Source organism: Gadus morhua, chromosome 11, assembly GCF_902167405.1.
Source record: "Gadus morhua chromosome 11, gadMor3.0, whole genome shotgun sequence".
Lineage (NCBI taxonomy): Eukaryota > Metazoa > Chordata > Actinopteri > Gadiformes > Gadidae > Gadus > Gadus morhua.
In genome coordinates, this window is record NC_044058.1 from 15,240,890 (window position 1) to 15,261,133 (window position 20,244).

At 44.3% G+C, this 20,244-nt stretch overlaps 1 protein-coding gene and 1 long non-coding RNA gene across 2 annotated transcripts in view; both read left to right on the top strand.

Moving 5' to 3' along the window:
- LOC115553668 (uncharacterized) overlaps nt 1-4,389 on the top strand; it is a 9,527-nt gene extending 5,138 nt beyond the window's left edge. Inside the window, exons 2-3 of the long non-coding RNA XR_003978475.1 lie at nt 1-57; nt 4,267-4,389. The exon at nt 1-57 is cut by the window's left edge and continues 113 nt beyond it. This is a non-coding gene — a long non-coding RNA (uncharacterized LOC115553668). The remainder of the gene's footprint in view (nt 58-4,266) is intronic.
- An 8,482-nt stretch (nt 4,390-12,871) lies between these two features.
- pou3f2b (POU class 3 homeobox 2b) lies at nt 12,872-16,538 on the top strand. The gene has a single exon (XM_030371516.1). The coding sequence runs from the start codon at nt 12,996-12,998 to the stop codon at nt 14,151-14,153; it is 1,158 nt and encodes a 385-aa protein (XP_030227376.1). The 5' UTR covers nt 12,872-12,995; the 3' UTR covers nt 14,154-16,538.
- Nucleotides 16,539-20,244: the final 3,706 nt, after the last annotated feature.

Below are 20,244 nucleotides of genomic sequence, written 5' to 3' on the forward strand. Positions count from 1 at the left end.
CTGGAGACAGAGAGGAGGGTGTGCTTTGAGGACATCCCTGACCCACCTAGACCTGAGGTATTGGTCACAACACACACACACACACACACACACACACACACACACACACACACACACACACACACACACACACAGGGGTTTACTATTCCAATAAATCACTGGCACTGCCTAATTTCCTCTGGATTTCAATTTCCCGCTGGACAAATCTGCATTGATCATCTTCAGTTGTGACAATGTGCTAGACGTCACTCACTGTGACATGGCTGTCCCATCCCAGAAATATGTAAACGTGTGTGTGTGTGTGTGTGTGTGTGTGTGTGTGTGTGTGTGTGTGTGTGTGTGTGTGTGTGTGTGTGTGTGTGTGTGTGTGTGTGTGTGTGTGTGTGTGTGTGTGTGCGTGTGTGTGTGTGTGAATGCAGGTAAGAGAGTGTGTCTTGCCTGCACTTTCTGTGTGTGTGTGTGTGTGTGTGTGTGTGTGTGTGTGTGTGTGTGTGTGTGTGTGTGTCTGTCTTTCTGTTTGCTTGCATGCATGCATGTCTGTGTGTGTGTGTGCACTTGCGTGTTTATACGTGCAGGCATGACTGCACGTTGTGTCTGTGTGTGTTTTTGTGCAGGCTTTTCTGGGTGTGTGGTTGTGGCTTTGTCTGTTTTTGCGCGTGTCTCTGTGTGAGGATAGGTGAAGGTCTATGTTTGTGCGCACACAGCACTTTTCATTTCTGTCGCTCAGCGTCAGGGACTTACAATACAAATCCTTGTATCTGCCTAATCCCTTCGAGAAATGTCAAAAACATACAGGCACAAGAGTGGGATCTGCACGCAGAGCTGGACGGGAGACACAGGGAGGGTTGTGGTTTTACCTGTGGGTCACATGTAGGCCTGCATCTATCCTGTCCAGCCTTGAGTCTGAATCAACAACAAACATCTCTCAACAACAAACACCAATGAAGGACACTTTAAACATGGGTGCCTTCTCAAATGAATTCTTTATCGCAGTGGGAAGGGGCGATGACATATCACGGCTCAGGTTTTGTAATATAACTCTCTTTGGGATTCATTTCAAGAGCATCTCGTACTAAATCACTTGATCTGTTCCCCCGATCTAGGCTGATCTCAAACACATGAAATATTGTCAGAGAAGCAATTGACAATTCTACTGTTCTGTACAAAGTCACAGTGGGTAAGACTTAGCTTGGCATAGGGTTTGTAAGCCTGGGAACAAGGAGAATCTCGAGAGCTCATGTTTCATTTACTCTGCAGATATGCTCTGGCTCCCCTTTCTCACAGAAATATTTCTGGCCAGTACTAAATGGACTGTACAACCATAACAGTTCTAATCTAATTGGAGGCGGGATCAATAAGATGATGGTGAACCAGAGCGCTGTTGAGGCATTTACAACAATACCAAAGATGGCTGTCGCTGATATAGAAAGGTCTGTCCGTTCCGCTACAGTATTAAACGAACGGGAAGGTCAATTTTCAATAAAAGAAGATCAAACGACTGCACTTTAAGCTTTTGTTCAGAAGAAAGATGTCTCTTTTTCATTGAGAATAATTTTTTGTTGGAAATCCCTTGGAAATCAAAAAATTAGAGGTTCCACACTAATTGCAGTTTGCAATTCGTGTTTGTATGTGTTTGTATGGTCTGCCCGTGTAATGTGTTTATTACGGATATGTTTTTTCATATTTCTAACAAATACCCAGATGCATCTCTACTTTCGGAGACGTAGAGATGCTAGCCTAATCAAACATAATCCACTTCAGCTAATTGCCCCTTCCCAGACTCCCCTGCCCCCCCCAGTCCGCTGAACGCATGACGGCTGGCTGTGCCATTAAACACCTTAATGTTTCTTTGTTGTTGTTTTTGTTTGGGGGGCCTCAGGTAGTGACGCAGTGTCATTGTGTGTAAACACAGCAGCCAATCCGGATGAGCCTGGCTGTGGAGGATTCACCGGGGGGGGGGGAGGGGGAGGGAGGATGGAATATATTTATTTTTACCCGCAAACTCCTCCCCTATGAGGCAGATCTGAGCGGAGGAGGTGAGGAGAGGAAATAAATTGGAGGAAAAGGATAAATCGATGTTCGGCTAGAGAGGCGGTATAGCACACACCTTCCAACCTATACCTCAGGCACGGGCACGTGCGCTCACAGGCACACACACACACGCACACACACACACACACACATGTCACAGTGCAGCTTCATAATGTCCTTGGGTCGCATTGGATTGGTATGCGGAGCTGACTAGTGGAGACGATTGGTTCCAAAAAAAAGAAACAATGTCCTCTGTTTCATCCATTAAGATAGGAGGGGGGGGGGGGGTTACAAGGTGTGTGTGTGTGTGTTTGTGTGTGTGTGTGTGTGTGTGTGTGTGTGTGTGTGTGTGTGTGTGCGTGTGCGCGTGCGCGTGCGTGTGCGTGTGCGTGCGTGTGTGTGTGTGTTTGTGTGCAGTTCTTGTTTTTCCAAGGGAGGCAGTGAGAGAAGGAAAACGGGATACCAACAGCTCTATCTGCAAACCCTAGCTGTCTCTCTCTCTCTGTCTCTCCCTCTCTCTCTCTCTCTCTCTCTCTCTCTCTCTCTCTCTCTCTCTCTGCCTCTGTCTGTCACTTTAGTCTCATGTGCTCTCTCTGTAATTGTTTCTTTCAAAAAGAACAGCTTCTTGTCATCTCTGTTGAAATTATTAACTGACACACACACTGTGTGTTTGCGTGAGTTGGTGCGTACGTGCGTGCCCGTTGCGCGTGCGTGTTCAGGTGTATTTTAATGCTAATGTGCTATGTGTGTCAGAGAAGGATACATGAATGGTTTACATACCCGGCCCTCTGGCTCAGCTGATTAAAAATCTAGAGATCTTGATGTCGCTTTCAACATTAATCAGACATTTGAATGGTAGTTACACCGCTCATAAATGTACATTTCTACCCTGCTTACCATTCTGTCACCTTGGGCTCAGCTGTACTCTACTATTTTTATTTTCATCTGCCTTATCGGCATGTGGTCGTGTTTTTTTCCAGTGCTGCTCCATCGACACTGTATGTGATGCCATTTTGTTTTATCTTGGGACTCCTTGCCTTGCTCTGTTTCTTTTTATAGTTTTTGTCGTTCATGCTGCATTCCCCGTTGCGCCGCTATTTTCATGAACGCTGTGAGAAATAATTGAAAGTACTGTGCACGGTGCTTGCCTTTGCCGGCGCACTCCCTTGCTTGTAAATACAGCATTAGCAATGCTCCACTGTAGCCGTGCTCCCGGTCTTCTCCAGGAGCCTTCGTTGCTCTGAGCGGAGTTGGAGGGTCTCAGGGTCGGAGAGTTTGAGGGTCGGGGGGTCGAAGGGTCGGGGGGTCGCTGGGTCAGTGCCCGCTGCCCTCCCGAACACCTTCAGCTGAGGAAAAGGAACGAATTCCAGCACTGAGCACTGCCGGAACATCATTAGAAAGATCAGAATGAGACTTTTTGTCCAAGCCCTTTTGTCTTGCTGTGGTTTGATTAACGAAGACTAGGTTGACTTGAGCGTTTAATGGTCAGGGTTGTTCACAGATTTTTCTTGTAATGAACTGAGTTAGACTACCATATTGTTTGCGAGAGCTGCAATTATGTTTGTTCACTCTTCAGCCCTCCTTTTATTGGATTGTTTGTTCTCTGAATGTAGGGGTGGAATTTGTGAGGTAACATGTACACTGAACCATATCTGTTTATGATATGCAAATATATGTAAATAATTTGACAGATTGAATGAAATTAGAGTAGTTTCCAGTATTATTCATTAACCCTGTTATAATTAACATTATTAAATGAAAAGTCTAAGGTTCCTTCGCCATTTTTTGTCTTTAGTTTAAACTTTGTATAATAATGTTCAAGAGTGGATATTTAAGTTTCAAATACATTTACAGAGAATGCCTGCTAATCACCGCTCATCCTGTCTGGAAGGACATTCCAGCATCCCGTCTGTATTTGTTTACATTCGGGTTCAATATTGTTTTCATCACATTCTATCTCCTTGTAGTCCCAGCGAAACGACTCTATTACCATCCTGGCAGGTTGCCTGGTCGTCATCGTAGTCTGCTTGAGCATTTTTAAATCTTACTATTGCTGTCTTACTATTCATGCTATCAACACAATTTGTGTGTGTGTGTGTGTTTCTGTGTGTGTCCATTTGTATCCATGGCTGTCTGGACGTGTGTGTGTGTGTCTGTGTGTGTGTGTGTGTATAAATATGTTTATGTGTGTGTCTCCATGCCCACCTGTTTGTGTGTACATGTGCGTATGTTTAGATACACGGGCGTATCTAAATGTGCGTCTATGTGTACGTGTGTTTGTTTGTGTGTGTGTGTGTGTGTGTTTCTGTGTGCATGTGTTTGTGTGTGTTTGTGCATATGTGTGTACCTGTGTTTGTGTGTGTGTGTGTGTGTGTTTTTGCATGAGTCTATCTGTTTGTGTGCGCATATGTGTGTCTGTGTGTGTGTCTGTGTGTGTGTGTGTGTGTGTGTGTGTGTGTGTGTGTGTGTGTGTGTGTGTGTGTGTGTGTGTGTGTGTGTTCCTCAGTGTACCAAAGAAAGCACGCATCCATCCCTGGACCTGACCTACTTACACGCAGACGACACTGACGCGGTGCAGACACGTGCTGAGCTCCCAGAGATTCACAACACCGTGGAAGACAGTGCTGCTGGTGGGGGTGGGGGTGGTGGGTGGAGGGGCGGGCGGGGGCATAACTAGTCCCCGCTTCCAGATACCCCCTCCCAGGTGAGATGGAAGACAGCTTCCTGGTGCCTCTTAATGCGCCAGGGATGTTCCGGCTTCTCCCTGACTTCTCCTTGCGTGTCTTTGTTGAAAATTAGGTGGACGGCTCTTATTTTGTAGGGAGAGAGGTGGACAGAATGAGGGAGAGAAGTTTGAGATGCTGCTGGTGAATGGCCCGGTCAAGATTTAGTTTTCTTCTCACCTTATGAACACTCACTGTACCTTCCTCGAGAGTACGCACTAAACCGGATGCAGAATTCAGTCTGAAACTACCAGGCTTTTCATAGCAGTGTCCCGGGCTTCACAATGATTATCCTTCACCAGCAAGCTATCATGTTTCACAAGCAAGAATACAATGAAAGACATTCAATGGTTTACATTAGCAGCCCAAATATTGAATCCAAGGTCATTGTTTTACCCCCTCAACTTCACTTTCAGGTTATTTTCACCCACATTCTGAATTTCCCAACCTTGTGTTCGCCCGATATGACAAGTGCAACTTTGGAGATTTCATCAATTCATCATTAATGGCAAATCATTTTAAATATCAATAATGAATTTGTACAGAAACATGAATATATAAAAAGACTCAAAGTATATGTTATATCAAAAGTATGAAGTTGGTAGGAATATGGTCCTGGTGCTAACAACACACTATCTTCAAGTGATATCCCCCACAGTGAAGAGTCACAACCCTCACCACGCTGCTGGGACCCCAGGGGGCCGGTTGGGGTCAAGGCCAGGGGGGCTCCATCACCTGAGCGACGCTATGGCTCCCTTCACAGCAACATCTGGGACATTTTGAAATGGATATGCATCCGAGAGAGAGAGGATGTCATCGCTGGAACGACTCGGTCGGTGGCAGCCGGATAAGGAGGCCAACGGAACAGGCGGGATTGTTAGACCGAGAGCGTCGGAGAGTTAACGCTTTAGAAAAATAAACTGTTAGTCGGAGCGATGGCGAAAAACTGCAGACGTTTAGCGCAGCGCTCCGAGGCGATTGATTATGAATCTGCTGTGTGGAGTTTCATTGCGTGCAGTCACAGTGTTTAGGTTTTCTCTGTGATTCTTTTGTTGTTGTTGTCGTTGGTTGGTTAAATGATTATTTAATGATGCTTTAAACTGAATCTTTTCCTCACACTCACATGCTTGGAACTATCTCACACGAGGAGGAGCTCAGCACACACGTACGACCCACACCGACTGACTGAGACACACAGAACACACAGCAGTCACTCTTACCACAAATTGTTTCGGGACAATTCCTCTAAAGATCCTGAATGTCTCCCCCCACCGTCAGTGTGCCTTCCAAAGTCACAAAGGTGAGAGGGAGATATGTTTGTCTTTTTCCACTTCAGTGAAGGGTGAATTCGGCGCTTCCAGCGCAGTAAAAAATGGATTACCCATTCATTAGAGGGCTGTGTCACTCCTCATTGAGTTGGACAAACAACAAATTAATTTCCAGCCGCCTAATTTCTCTCTGTTCTCCGCTGAATTTCAGGATAACGCCAAATTACCGATCACCGCCATGTGAGCTCCCTCATCCTCTTCATTAATTAATTTAAAAAATGTGCCAGAGTGGAGAGAAACGATGGGGACAAATCTCACCTCCTATGTCTTCACGCTCCAGACAAACACTGCACTGATCACTCAAACTGCGAAAGGAAATCTGAAACTATATATATATATATATATATATATATAGTGTGGAAATAAAAATGACTTTGTTTTGTCAGAAATCAAGACGCTTTTCACCACGTTTCACTCAAACTGTGTTTTGTGGAAGGAAATGTAAAATTATATATCACTGTATTTATAAATAGGTATGTATAGTCATATATCAGAAATAAAAGTAATTCAAATATTGAACAAAGCAAACCCCTTAGTCACTTTTAGATAAAAGCATCTGCAAAAGACTAAACTGTAAATAATAACCCTGTTACATGTCCATCCATAAATCAATACCATAAACGACATAAGCCTGAGTGTACCTGTGCTCTCTGGTCAAGTGCCTAGCAGGGTTGGTTAGCCATGGCCGATCTTTACTCATGTATTCGTTCATTTTGAGTCGCGGGTAAGCATATTGACAAGGCGATATTGATGTATCAATTAGGCCAGCGTTACCGCAACTGTGCCGGCGCGGCAAGGTAACGTAGAGCCCGCGCGGGTCTCCCACCATCTGCTCTGCCGTTACGTCTGACGAACGAGGCACACGGGGCTAATCGAGCCGCACATGAGCGATGGGACCCGGAGCTGGCGTTGCATGCGCCCCGTACTTGCTAGGCAGAAATGTGTGCGTTTGTGTATGTGTGTGTTTGCGTGTACGTGTGTGTGTCTGTGTGTTTTGTTAAAACTCATAAAAAAAAGCTTTTCAGGATGCTTGGCTGAATTAATGGATGAATTAATGAACGCTGAAAATAAATAATCAAATAAATAAAGATATAAATACAATTTTAAAAGGCAGTGGCTTGTGCCAGCTTCTTTCCTCGTGCCGGGACAGTACGAGGGAAGCATTATGCCCGGACTCGCTGGCTGCCAAACCATGACTCAAAGAGCTCATTGTGTGGATTACCTCGTTAATCTGTTGATGCCATTGAGCACTATCACAGGTGCTAATGTGCCAGGGCTTCGTTCTCTCTCTTTTCCCCTTTTTTTGTCTCCCCCCCCCCCTTTCCTCCTTCGCTCCTTTTCCTCTTCGTCCCCTACTGGAGAGGTGTAGCGTTAGGTTGATAATCTTCTTTAAATGCTTTCTGGGGGAATGGGACATGCTGAAACGGAGCCAAGAGGAGGCTGTTGTGTGGAGAGGGCCTTTCTTTTTTTATAATGCCGCATACTGTGACTGCAGTGCCGGAGCCAACGGGGATGCGCTAGAGCTCCATACAGTGTTGACACTTGTTGAGATATAAAACAAGGCCCAAATAAGCAGGTTGAACAACAAGTGATTACCAAGTGATAACCCGACCTTGCAATGCAGTTCACTAAAGTGTTGACTTATTATTGCTATTCCTTAAGGGCGAGAGGCTGTTATTCTCGAAAGCAGTCGACTCGGCTCAAAGCTTAGCGCCACGTTTTTTTAGCACAACACTGTTTTTTAACACGACGAGCTGAAGCCTCTGTGAAGGAAATGGCCCAGTGCAGTAGGCCTACTACATGCAGAGGTAGCACAACACACACACACACGCACACACACACACACACACACACACACACACACACACACACACACACACACACATACACACACAGAACGCCAGAAATAGAAATCTAAAGACAGAGGAGGCAGGAGAAAGACATAATCCTCCTTTTTTACTCCCATCTCACCGGGGTGGTCTCTTCATCCTCCGCCTCAATTGGGGGTACAGAAAGGACGGCGGCTCCACAATGGAGGGGACCCATCGAGGCTGGGGGGGAGGTGGGCCTGGAGAGGGGGTAGCTTTAAACGGGCCTTTGAGCAGCCTAATTGCATTGGAATCCAGGAGGCCTGAGAGCGGCTCAGATCATTGCTGAGTGTGGAAGGGGCTGACACTGGCCTGCGCCACCTCCACCAGCCAGCCTCACACCAATGATCCCCGCCACGACACACACAATTACCGTCATTCGCCCCTCCACCCCTCTCTCTCTATCTACGTCCCTCTCTCTCTCTCTCTCTCTCTCTCTCTCTCTCTCTCTCTCTCTCTCTCTCTCTCTCTCTCTCTCTCTCTCTCTCTCTCTCTCTCTCTCTCTCTCTCTCTCTCTCTCTCTCTCTCTCTCTCGCTCTCTCTCTGTCTCTCTATTTATTTCTCTCTCTACCTCTCCCTTTCTCACCCTCTCTCTCATTAACTCTCTCCCCACCTTATCGTCTCTCTTTTTCTTTTTTTTTACTCTTCATCAGGCTCCCATTAAGTTCTTTATTTTTGGGGCCGTCTGCTCCTTCCATCTTTTATTCCCCCCCCCCACACACCCACACACACACACACACACACACTCCCTCCCTCTTCTCTTCTCTCTCTCTCTCCCACTTTGCACTGTATGTCGTCACCCCAGCACCATATTAATCCTCCTCAAACGCAGTCTGCCAATCTCAGTCCTCTTTGATGCATACATTAATTACAGTCAGGATGAGAGTCCCGGGCAGGGACGTCTTGTAAGCCTATAGCAGACACGCCTTCGCAGATCTAAAATCTGAAATGTACACACACACACACACACACACACATATATATATATATATATATATATATATATATATATATATATATATATATATATATATTATCACAGTGCACATTTGAGATCGTGTTCGAAAAGATCAGTACATTGATATAATGAGGTCATTAGTAGCCGTGTTAACATTGTTATTGGTTATCGATTTTACAGGGACATCTACATGAATTAGACGGGCATAGGTAAGTAACAGGCTGGTAATTATTTTTTTTATTATTTAGATTTTAGGGGTTTGGAATACTGAAGTCAACTGTGTGGCATTGCTTGTAATAGTTGTACCAAACACAACACTATTCTGTAATAACAAGGAATGGGCTGGTAGGCAAATACGGTTGGATCAATAATCGGGATAATTTCACTTAACTATACTCAATGCAAGAATCCAATATCAAGAAGGAACAAATTTAACATATTCATACAAAATTATCAATTAACATTTTCGATTAATATTATCTCAAACATATGTTACTAATGGTCATTGTCTTAAAGGACTAAATTGGATGCTAGTCGATCTTGAATAAAATAAATAGCATTTGCAAAAAACATTAGCAGGTAATTCGGAACTGCTAGTAGAAGCATTGACTTGATGTACATATAAAGCCCTGATCACTTAACGCATTGGAAATAGATTAACTTGGTAGGCCTAGTGCCTAAAACCTCGGTGCAGTCCAATGTTGACATAGTAGGTTCTCCTGAAGGGCACAGATGTTCATCTATCCCATCTCAGGTCTGAACCGAGTAGGTCTAAAACCGGGAGTCAATGACCAATGGCTGGAACAGCTAACGTTCTTTTTTAAATGCCAACATTAAATAACCCATCGTTTGATTCTTCTTTTTTTTCTATCACCACACGCACCGTGTCTTCATAAAATGTAATTATTTCTGTTCACAGAATCCGTGGAACATGGAACCGTTTCTTGGGAGAAAATTGCACAGGGATATGAAATGATGTATGGGCAGACAGTCGCCTAATTAGACCGTTAAAAATTGAATCTTTACGGCCGTCTGGTCATATAATTAGGCCTACCGTTAATTTAACGCTCACAGTCTCTATCGTTACATTTTATTCTCTTTAAATGCTGTTTTGCAGTGATTGTTGGAGCATAGATTTGTCTGTAAGGAGAAGCTGCTCCTCCAATCAAACACCGTGGAGCCTTAAGTCCAAATAACAAGACCAGCATCGTTTATGCTTTGTTAAGCCATGTCCACTAATTGAACGAGCCATAGTTTGCATATTACACTATTAAAATAATGTGCTTTGCGTTTTTCCCAACACGACTATTTAAGCATGTGTGGTGATGTGGTAATTTCTTGAATTACTGTCTAATTACCGCAATGTTCTTTTGATTTGGTTGATTTCAATGTTACGCCACATTGATGTTCAATATTACCCGAATGAATTACTCAACCGTTCCTGGAAACTTTTTTCTCATTTGACTCAGATCCTCTTGGTTGTATGGTTTGTCACGACGGACTGCCAGCGCCTTGTTTTGGCATGTTCCCATTCATAAAGGATTATCAAGCCATGTGTTATGGAGCCAGTTCTTGTGTTAAATGGACCTCATATTCAAGTTGTGAAAACAAAGACAAATGGCTTTTAATAAACACTATATGCTGTACCCCAATCCTGAAATCGTTATGTTTTTCTTTCAACTATATTTCTGTAAAGATGTATTATTTCGAAGAAAGATGTTGCGGGGCCCTGCTAAATATTTAACAAGCTGTCACAGCATTGAAGTTGTTTTTTTAAGGAAATGTATGCTAGGAAATGATACATCACCTTAATGTATGCATTTTCTTTTTACATAATGTAATTAATTACATAGCTGGCATGCATTCATTTAAAAAAGGTTTGTATCATGCCTTACTGCTAAAGCACATTGAAGTTTAGAAGAAAATAATGAGATTAAGACTAATAAGATAAATAAGTCTACAATAGGAAAGGCAGCATGTTTGTGATGGTAAACACGTTCTGGTATGGGATGGTCCACCAAGAGGGGTTTAGTTTAGTGCTAAGATTTGTAGAAGTCACCACTTCTCCCTCAAACTCTCTCCATCTCTCTATCTCCCTCCCTCCCTCTCTCTCCCCTCTCTCCCTCTCTCTCTCTCTCTCTCTCTCTCTCTCTCTCTCTCTCTCTCTCTCTCTCTCTCTCTCTCTCTCTCTCTCTCTCTCTTTCTCTCTACTGCTTATTCTCTCTCGCTCTCTCTCTCTTTCTGCTCCTACCTTATTGTCTCTCTCACAAATGCTCCCCCCCTCGCCTGACCCCTTTGTTGTAACCGAGCAGAGGGCCTCTTTAAATAGACCTTTGGATATTCAAGAAGAGAGAGAGGGAGAAAGACAGAGAGAGGCTGTGATACAGAAAGAGGGGGAGAGGGAGAGGGGTAGTGAGAGAGAGAGAGAGAGAGAGAGAGAGAGAGAGAGAGAGAGAGAGAGAGAGAGAGAGAGAGAGAGAGAGAGAGAGAGAGAGAGAGAGAGAGAGAGAGAGAGAGAGGGAGAGAGAGAGGGAGAGAAAGAGAGGGCTAAAAGTAGCGCTGACGCGAGGGCCGTTGGTTCATGTCCCTCTCCCCATGGAAACCAGCAGCGGTTGGGCAGGAATGTCCCCACTCACTCAGGACAATGTCCCATCCCTCGGCCCGCGGTACTGAGACGGCAGCTGGGCGGGGGAGGACACCTGCACCCCCTTCTCCCCCCACCCCTCTCTCTGTCTGACTCTCTCTCTCTCTCTCGGTCTCTGTCTCTCTCTCTCTCTCTCTCTCTCTCTCTCTCTCTCTCTCTCTCTCTCTCTCTCTATCTCTCTCTGACCAGACAATCACAACATCACACATGGGGAAGTTTTGTAAACACCTATGTTATCATCCCAATGAGTCGTTCTTGCATTAGGGCTTTTTTTGTGGGTTATTTAGGGGATGAATGTACATTTTTAAGACATTGGCCAAGAGCTAGACTTTCTTGCATATAGCAAGATAGCAAGATAGATAGATAGATAGATAGATAGATAGATAGATAGATAGATAGATAGATAGATAGATAGATAGATAGATGGATAGATGGATAGATGGATAGATAGATAGATAGATAGATAGATAGATAGATAGATAGATAGATAGATTATATTGCCTATTTAGTTAAGTAGCACAAAACTATAATTAACAAACATCAGTCGTTCAAGCCTATATTTTTTGTTTGAGTCCATTTGTTTATATTCTGGCGACCTCGCGAGCATTGCATTGGTAAAAATCTGAGACAAAATGCGTAGGAAAAGCATAGCACATAGGCTAATAAACAACTTTTATGTGATTTATTTAAAAACCAATAAAGGCCGTTCTACATGTTTAAGGCATAACATACATATCACAACTTGAACAGATTTACAACTTTAAAGCGATATTTTACACATCACAGCGTCAGAATTCGAAACTCAAACTCAAACATGTATCAGGACAGCGAACAAACATAATCCTTAATGTTTCCAAAATCCTCACACATTAACAACCCAACATAACGGAGGAGACGGCCTGGAAACCGCATAAACCAACTAACCAGGAATAACTTGAAGTGATACCACAAGCTTTGACTTCATCATCAAGTTATTTTACAAGTTACAGGGCACGTCATGGTCCAACAAAAAAATGACAGAAACGCATCCTCCGTATAACAAGTGAAAAACAATAAGCAAAATAAATCAACACTATCTTACAGTTGAATGCCGCATCTCAGACAGCGTAGGCTCCTTTGTCCGCGCGGCTCAGTGTCTCTGCTGCTCCCGCTTAGGTGCAGCACATCTCGCAGCTCTCCAAGAAATGGGGGGGTGGGGGGGGTTGTTTGTTGAGACTTGCTCACAGCCTATCAGAGGCCGTCGCCCGTAGCAACCACGTCCATCAGCCGTCCTCAGCCAATGAGCGGCGGAGCCAGGCGGAGTCCAGGTGCACCTTTGCGTCCACTTGGCAGAGAGCCGGGGAGACGCCTGTGGCAAAGAGAGAAAAAAAAAGCAAAAGAACAGAGTTAACTGTCAAATGCAAGGTTCCTTTAATAAGAGCGATCAGTCCGGCTCCGAGAGTCATGGCGACCACAGCGTCCAATCACTACAACATCCTCACCTCCAGCGCATCCATCGTGCACTCGGAGCCCGGCAGCATGCAGCAAGCCGCGGCGTACAGGGACGCGCAGACCCTGTTGCAGAATGACTACTCGCTGCAGAGCAACAGTCACCCGCTCAGCCACGCGCACCAGTGGATCACGGCGCTGTCGCACGGGGAAGGCGCCCCGTGGTCCTCGAGCCCGCTCGGCGACCAGGACATCAAGCCCAGCGTGCAGGGGGGCGGGCGAGACGACATGCACAACTCCAGCAACAACAACCTCCAGCAGCAGCAACAGCAGCACCAGCCGCGACCGCCCCACCTGGTGCACCAGTCGCACGGGAACAGTCACCACGACGCGCGGGCGTGGAGAACCACCGCCGCCACCGCACACATACCAAGCATGGCGACGTCGAACGGCCAAAGCCTTATCTATGCCCAGCCGGGGTTCGGCGTTAACGGTCTGATCCCGGGAAGCGGACAGGGGATGCACCACCACAGCCTGAGGGACCACGAGGACCACCACAGCCCGCACCTCAGTGACCACGGCCACGCGCCGTCCCAGCACCAGCAGCAGGGGGGGCACCACGACCACTCGGACGAGGACACGCCGACCTCGGACGACCTGGAGCAGTTCGCCAAGCAGTTCAAGCAGCGGCGGATCAAGCTGGGCTTCACGCAGGCCGACGTTGGACTCGCCCTGGGGACGCTGTATGGAAATGTGTTTTCCCAGACCACCATTTGCAGGTTCGAGGCCCTGCAGCTCAGCTTCAAAAACATGTGTAAGCTCAAGCCTTTGTTGAACAAGTGGTTGGAGGAGGCAGACTCCACATCGGGGAGCCCCACCAGCTTGGACAAAATCGCCGCGCAGGGGAGGAAACGGAAAAAACGGACCTCTATCGAGGTGAGCGTTAAAGGGGCTTTGGAAAGCCATTTTTTGAAGTGCCCTAAACCAGCGGCGTCGGAAATTACATCACTGGCGGACAGTCTTCAGCTAGAAAAAGAAGTGGTGAGGGTTTGGTTTTGTAACAGGAGACAGAAAGAGAAACGGATGACCCCTCCCGGAGGAGCTCTCCCGGGGACCGAGGATGTGTACGGGGACACGCCGCCCCACCACGGAGTCCAAACCCCGGTCCAATGAACTCTAGGGGACCACTCCTCCGTGATTTGACTTTTGTTATTTATCCCCAAGGTTATACACACATCACGGGACTACGGGCGATAATGTGGCTGTTTTTATCTATAATAGATGGCAGTGAGTGACTTACACACAATATCTGCATTGAATATCTTTCAAACACTGAATGATCCGCAGCGGGGGAATAAGAATATTTTTTTTCCCTCTTTAAGAGCTACAGGAACATAAATAGCCTATGTTCTTTGAGGATATGCCTAAAACACTGTGACTTGAGTCGACGCAGTTTCAAGGTGTAGCCCTTTTGTGTGAAATTATACTTGACAAAAGGGGGGGGGGGGGGTCCTGGTTTAAACAAACTAGTATTGAGATTCTTAGCTGAATGGTTTACATTCACGACTTTTATAGTGTATAGCAGTACAGTGCATTTCCCTGAGTCACTATTGACATCATATGCCATTTCGTGTGTAGCTGTGAGGTGTGTGTATGGCCGTCAGAAGAGTCAAAAGAGCTGCATTGGACTAAAGTTACCAGCAGCAGCAGCAGCAGCAGTAGTATAGGCCTATAGGCTGCGTCCCAAACAAGCAGCTGAGGTTGAGAATCGCCTGAGCAACGTGAGGGGGGTCGATTCCATCTGTCAGTTCACATCGAAATTCACTCATGCTTTTGCAGGTTCTTTTTGACAGTTAAGTTTGCGTTACACTTTTATTTTGTATACAAAGAGGTTCACGATTTAGTTAAATAAAATAACTGTATAATTAGCCTATTATTATTATTGTTATTATAGGCGTAATTATAATTATTGTTATTATTATTATTATTATTATTATTATTATCATTATTATTATTAGGCCACTTCAATGCGAATCCCTGCGTTCAACACGTTCGGTAACGGAGAACGGTCGGTGTTTTGTGTTTTGCTGGATATTTTTGGACACCCCACCACTGCGGCTCTGAACACAAAAGGCTGCCAGCGCTCAGCTCCACGCAGCAGCGAGCGGTAGCTCCCAGAAAAGGCTCCCTGGCTATGGATTATCTGGCACTTTTCTCCTGTACGGGATTTGCTACACAAGTCACCGAGGCTCACAGCAAAATTTTTGATCCACTTTTGTAAATATTGTATAACTTTAATAGTCATGACTTCATCCCTTTTTTTGTTTTAATTCTTCCACTGGGGCACTTTTTTGATGTTTTCCAAACAGAACGGGCTATAGGTTTTGTTTTTATTTGCCTTACCACCTTTACATTCCCTATTCTTAATTGCAGTAGGGTAATTTATCTTCGAATGTAAGGCTTTGCAGTGATATAAATTCAAAATATTTTGTTATTCATTGTTTGGAGCCTAATGTTTTGTCTATTGGTTGTTTCTGATTGTCCGTATAATTCCACGGTTTTGTTTAGATCCAAATATAGCCCGTATATTAAGGATTAAATGATAAGTAACTGTTTCTTGTGTTCAAACAATTGTCCATAAAGTTATGATTTTAAAGGTGATAACCTATTACAATCTCGGTAGAACAAACTCTTTATAATGTTCCAAAACACAAATCAGCTTTCCAAACAACAACATCCAAATTATTATTATTATTATTATTATTATTATTATTATTATTATTATTATTATTATATAAGCACATCATTTTGTTTTGTTTTTGCTTTTAATTGTGTTATTGTTTCTGACCACCATCTTGGATTACAATTAGCTATTTTGTTCATCTTGGTGTATTTTGCTATTTTGGGTGAGAAAAATGTTCAAAGCTTATTAATTTTATTTTATTTTTTGTTATGGAGATTGTAATTTATTCTATGATGACTTTTATAGATGACACAAAGTACGATATATAAATGACACCAAGAAGGCTTATTAAGCGGGGTTGACTTATTTTTTATTTCAGGCTCTTTCCACAGCCTACACCGTCACATCTAAATGTGTATATACATCTTTTTTCTGATAACCAGCTTGTTCTTAGTAGCTTTCTTTTGTTTTATGCAAACAGATACCCAGGGACGCAAAGCGATCTTTTTGGTTTGGAGTCAGCCTTCTTATGGTTTAAAAGAAAAGAACAAGAGGAGTAGGCCTAAACGTAATCACGAGCCAGACAATATCCCATCAGTAGCTTTAATGAATCATCCAACTTATTAATTCACTGAATTCACGTTATGGGCTCTAGACCTGTAGCAATTCAATGCAGATCAGTTTTTTCCTTATTTCTGTTTCTCCAGTGTGGTGTGGGTTCATATTATCAGACTTTGGGGTATAGGCCTAGATGAAGCGCGCAAAAGTGATATTATAAATATGTTTAGGTATTTTATCGCTTTCCACATGAACGAATGACTTGCACATTTTTAAATAACGGGGGTTAATATTAAAATGCTTTTTTCCAATGTCAAGACTAACTGTATTTTTATTAAGTAAGTAGGCCTAGGTCTACAGCAATGCTAAATAGGATTTGATCTATGTAACATCCCTATTTTGGTTCGGCAATTGAATTAAAATAATGTTAAAATAGGATTAATCGTCACGTTGAGTCCACTGAAATAGCCTACTAGTGATATCTGTTTTAAGGACACTGTTTTATTTGCGTTGCCAGGTGGAAGCTTATTTTGGAGCGTTTGTTGGGACTACAGTTTAACGGCGCACACACACCGTCCAACGACAACCACAACAACCACATCTCGCGGTGTTTTATTATTACTGCGCGTCGTTTCCCGGGTCACTAAGTCCCCAGGATGGTGCGAAAAACTGTGCTCCGTTCACGTTCCGCTGGAGGTCAATAAATCCATGCGGGCTGGACTATTTATCTACCGTCTGTAATACTAGGGGTGCACTGGCCACGTCCGTTGTTCCAGGGAATTAAATATGGGGTTGGGGGTGGTTCATTCTTGGACAGCAGATTTCAGACTTTTATTATAGGCCTACTATTGATCAAAAATAATCCTCAAAATCCCATGCATTTCACGCTGCGGTGTGTTTGTACCCCACACACTGCAGACACACACGAGCGCGCACCATGTTTGACTAATACGACGGCTTTGACGAGCTGCCTATAGTAGGCTATCCGATCCAGCTGAACCGTTGTAGTAGCCTACTTGGCCATGTGTGGAAGTAGGCCTAATCAGGCATTTGTGATGAGTTTCATCATTGGTTATGGTTAGGTTAGGCATATGTGGTGTTCGCATGTTCTTCGGCATGGAGGTTTAGGCTATGGGGGTTTAGACTATAGTCAAGCTTGACTAACAGACCCAATGTGTCTGAAGTCCATGGTCACTGTTTGAAGGTCTACGTTTTCGAATTAGGGTTCTGGTTTTTAAAACGAAATTGATAAGCTGAAAGGAATTCATACTGCTCCAATGAGTACGAGCCTACTACAACAAACCATATCTAGGGAACTCTGTCCTCGCGGTATTGGAATTCACCTCGTCCGGGGAGGAGGGGCAGGGGGGTTGCTGCTGATCGCTTATTGATTGTATTTCAAGTAGTTCAAGCCTGCTGATGAATCGGGTCAAAACTGATAAAACACTTGCCAAATGCTTGGCAAAAAAACTAACAACGGCATTCAATTCATCACCATATCCCAATGCCGAGCCCTCCATTAAAAAAAAATGCTATTTTACAAGCATGGTTTCCAAACAACAGCAGGCCTACCGCGGCCTATGATACATGGATCCACAGGCCTGCTGTTGGGCACTAGGGCTATTTTGGGCTCGCTGACGGACCTCGGATCACTGGCGCCCCACTTAGTGTTCCTCACTGCCATTTTGATGCCTGGCGTCCCCAAAACGCCCTCCCCTGATCTCTGAAGAAGACATTGGAGAGCGGCGGGACCCCATCACCCAGAGCGGGTCCCCGCGCCTTTCATCCGCTCACAAGCAGACGCAATTAATACCGCGTAACGTTAATTACACCTGGCTTTTTATTTAGGAGACATGAAATTTCCTGATTTTGCGCGAAAAATATTGTCATGGTGGCCTGGAGTTGAGTTGGCGGATATCTGGTACTCTAGTGCCATCTAGCGAGACCGTGATGATCCATGCGTGTCTTCGACGGATCTCTGTTGGCCATCAACAATCATTTGGAATTTACTTGATTCCCCCCGAATTATATTGACTATGGAGGTGGCATGGTGATGGGTAGACGTACCATTTCAATATAAAGAAAGTTTCAGCTCTGAGTATCATTCACAAAAGTTCACATTACATAGACCTCATTAGCCTACATGATCTCGCTACAGGCTATTATTAATTAAACTCTATTCATTTAACATTAACGAATATAACGGGGTTGTCTTGCAGATTCATTCTCTAAGGAATGCACCATGAGAGCTTCGGACACGCACCAATTTATGGAGTTGTTGTTCTCTCCCAGACAATCCCTTTAGTTTGAACGCTCCCCTTTATATGACTCCCGAAACATCAGCCATCCAGACAAGACATGACGGAGGAGGTGGTGGTGCTTTTGAAGCTGAGGCATAAAAGAGGGCCTCTACGTCTCTACTCCCCGAACGGTCCGGGGCGGAGGCCGACATCACAGAGCAGCCGCACGATCTGGGTGTCAGCGGCAGCTGTCTGAAGTGTCTTTTACTGACTGATCTCTATCAGGTGAGCTCACCATCAGATTATTGTGGATTACTGCCTCCCCTCCATGTCCCTATACACTGTCTGCATTAAGAATGAGGAGGGTCTGCTTTTAGGACTTGCTCTTTCTCCGTGTTAGGGGAGGATGTTACACAAGAACAATTGCTTTTTTTAATGTTTGTTTTTGTTTTGTTTTCTAAAATAGAGGTCCCAGAAATAAAATAACATGGGTTTAAAAGTATCATTACACATCACGTTGGAAATAATTCCCTTCCTAAGGCAATGCCGCAAAAAAGGTAAAGGATTTAGTTTAAACATCTACATTTTTAACAACATAGATCAATGAAGTTGAAAGGATTTAAACCATAGTAACATGCATTCCAGAGGGAAAGAAAAAGTAAAACTGTCATTGGAAGTGATTGATTTAGCAGGAAATTGATTGCAACAGGTTCAAATTAATTAGGGTAATTAATGCTTCCATAACTAAATCAATCACAACGGACCCTTTCTCGACGTTCGCAGTGAATTCCCCCACTAATCGTTAAAATGGCTTTTCTAGAGTAACCTCTTTTCTAAAGACGGGAAAGTCACTCACTCACCTATCCACCTCATTGTTTGCCCACACAACCACCCAGCCACCGAGGTACAAACACCCCCCTCCCCACCCCCATCCCCTCCTGCACCCTCTAATTTGCAAGCGGCTAACAGTGTTGTCGACTCAGGCTGAAAACGCAATTCCACCGTTTGACATTGTTGTTCTTCAACCTCCGTCAGAAACATCACAACTAATTAGCCTATGCACACTTAAGTACACAAATGCGCGTGTGCATTCATTTGTAAACGAGTTATTGTTTAATTATAACTTTGCGTGAACTTTGCTGATCAGCGGGGCGAATCGTGTCTCCCCTTCAGTGCATAATTATTTAAGCTAATTGCTCAGCCTGTTTGTGAAACATGCTTCTGCCTCTGCAGGGCCTTCTTTACCATGGGCCTCTGAACAGCTCACTGCGATGGTTGCTTCGCTTATAGACTCTATAATATAGAGGATGGAAGGTCTGGGACGCACAACCCATGTTGCGGCTCACCGGTGAGACCATGGCATGGTAAAAAATAGGAACAGGATGACCTTCTCTGATTTGATATAACTTTATTTGTATCACTCCTGCGGTACTCCTTCACAGCAGTGTTGACCTGAACGACAGACTGTGATTGGTTGGTTTATCATCCTTGATGATCTTCTTCGGTACAAACAGAACTGGCCTCACTTATTCCAGAAGGCCGACTTGTAGGCTGAATCTGAGTGCATTGAGGTGCAGATGACCCCAAAGGTCAATTTAGTAATGTAGCATTTTAGGTCATCAACAATGTAACATAAACAATCATTAGACTGATTTAAATTATTTCCTACTACCAGAGAAATCGCAATTACCATTTTGGTCAAAGTCAAAGGAAACCTCTGTGTTTTGTGTTGTCTCGTAAATTTGCCTATCCATTTGTGTGTGTGTGTGTGTGTGTATGTGTG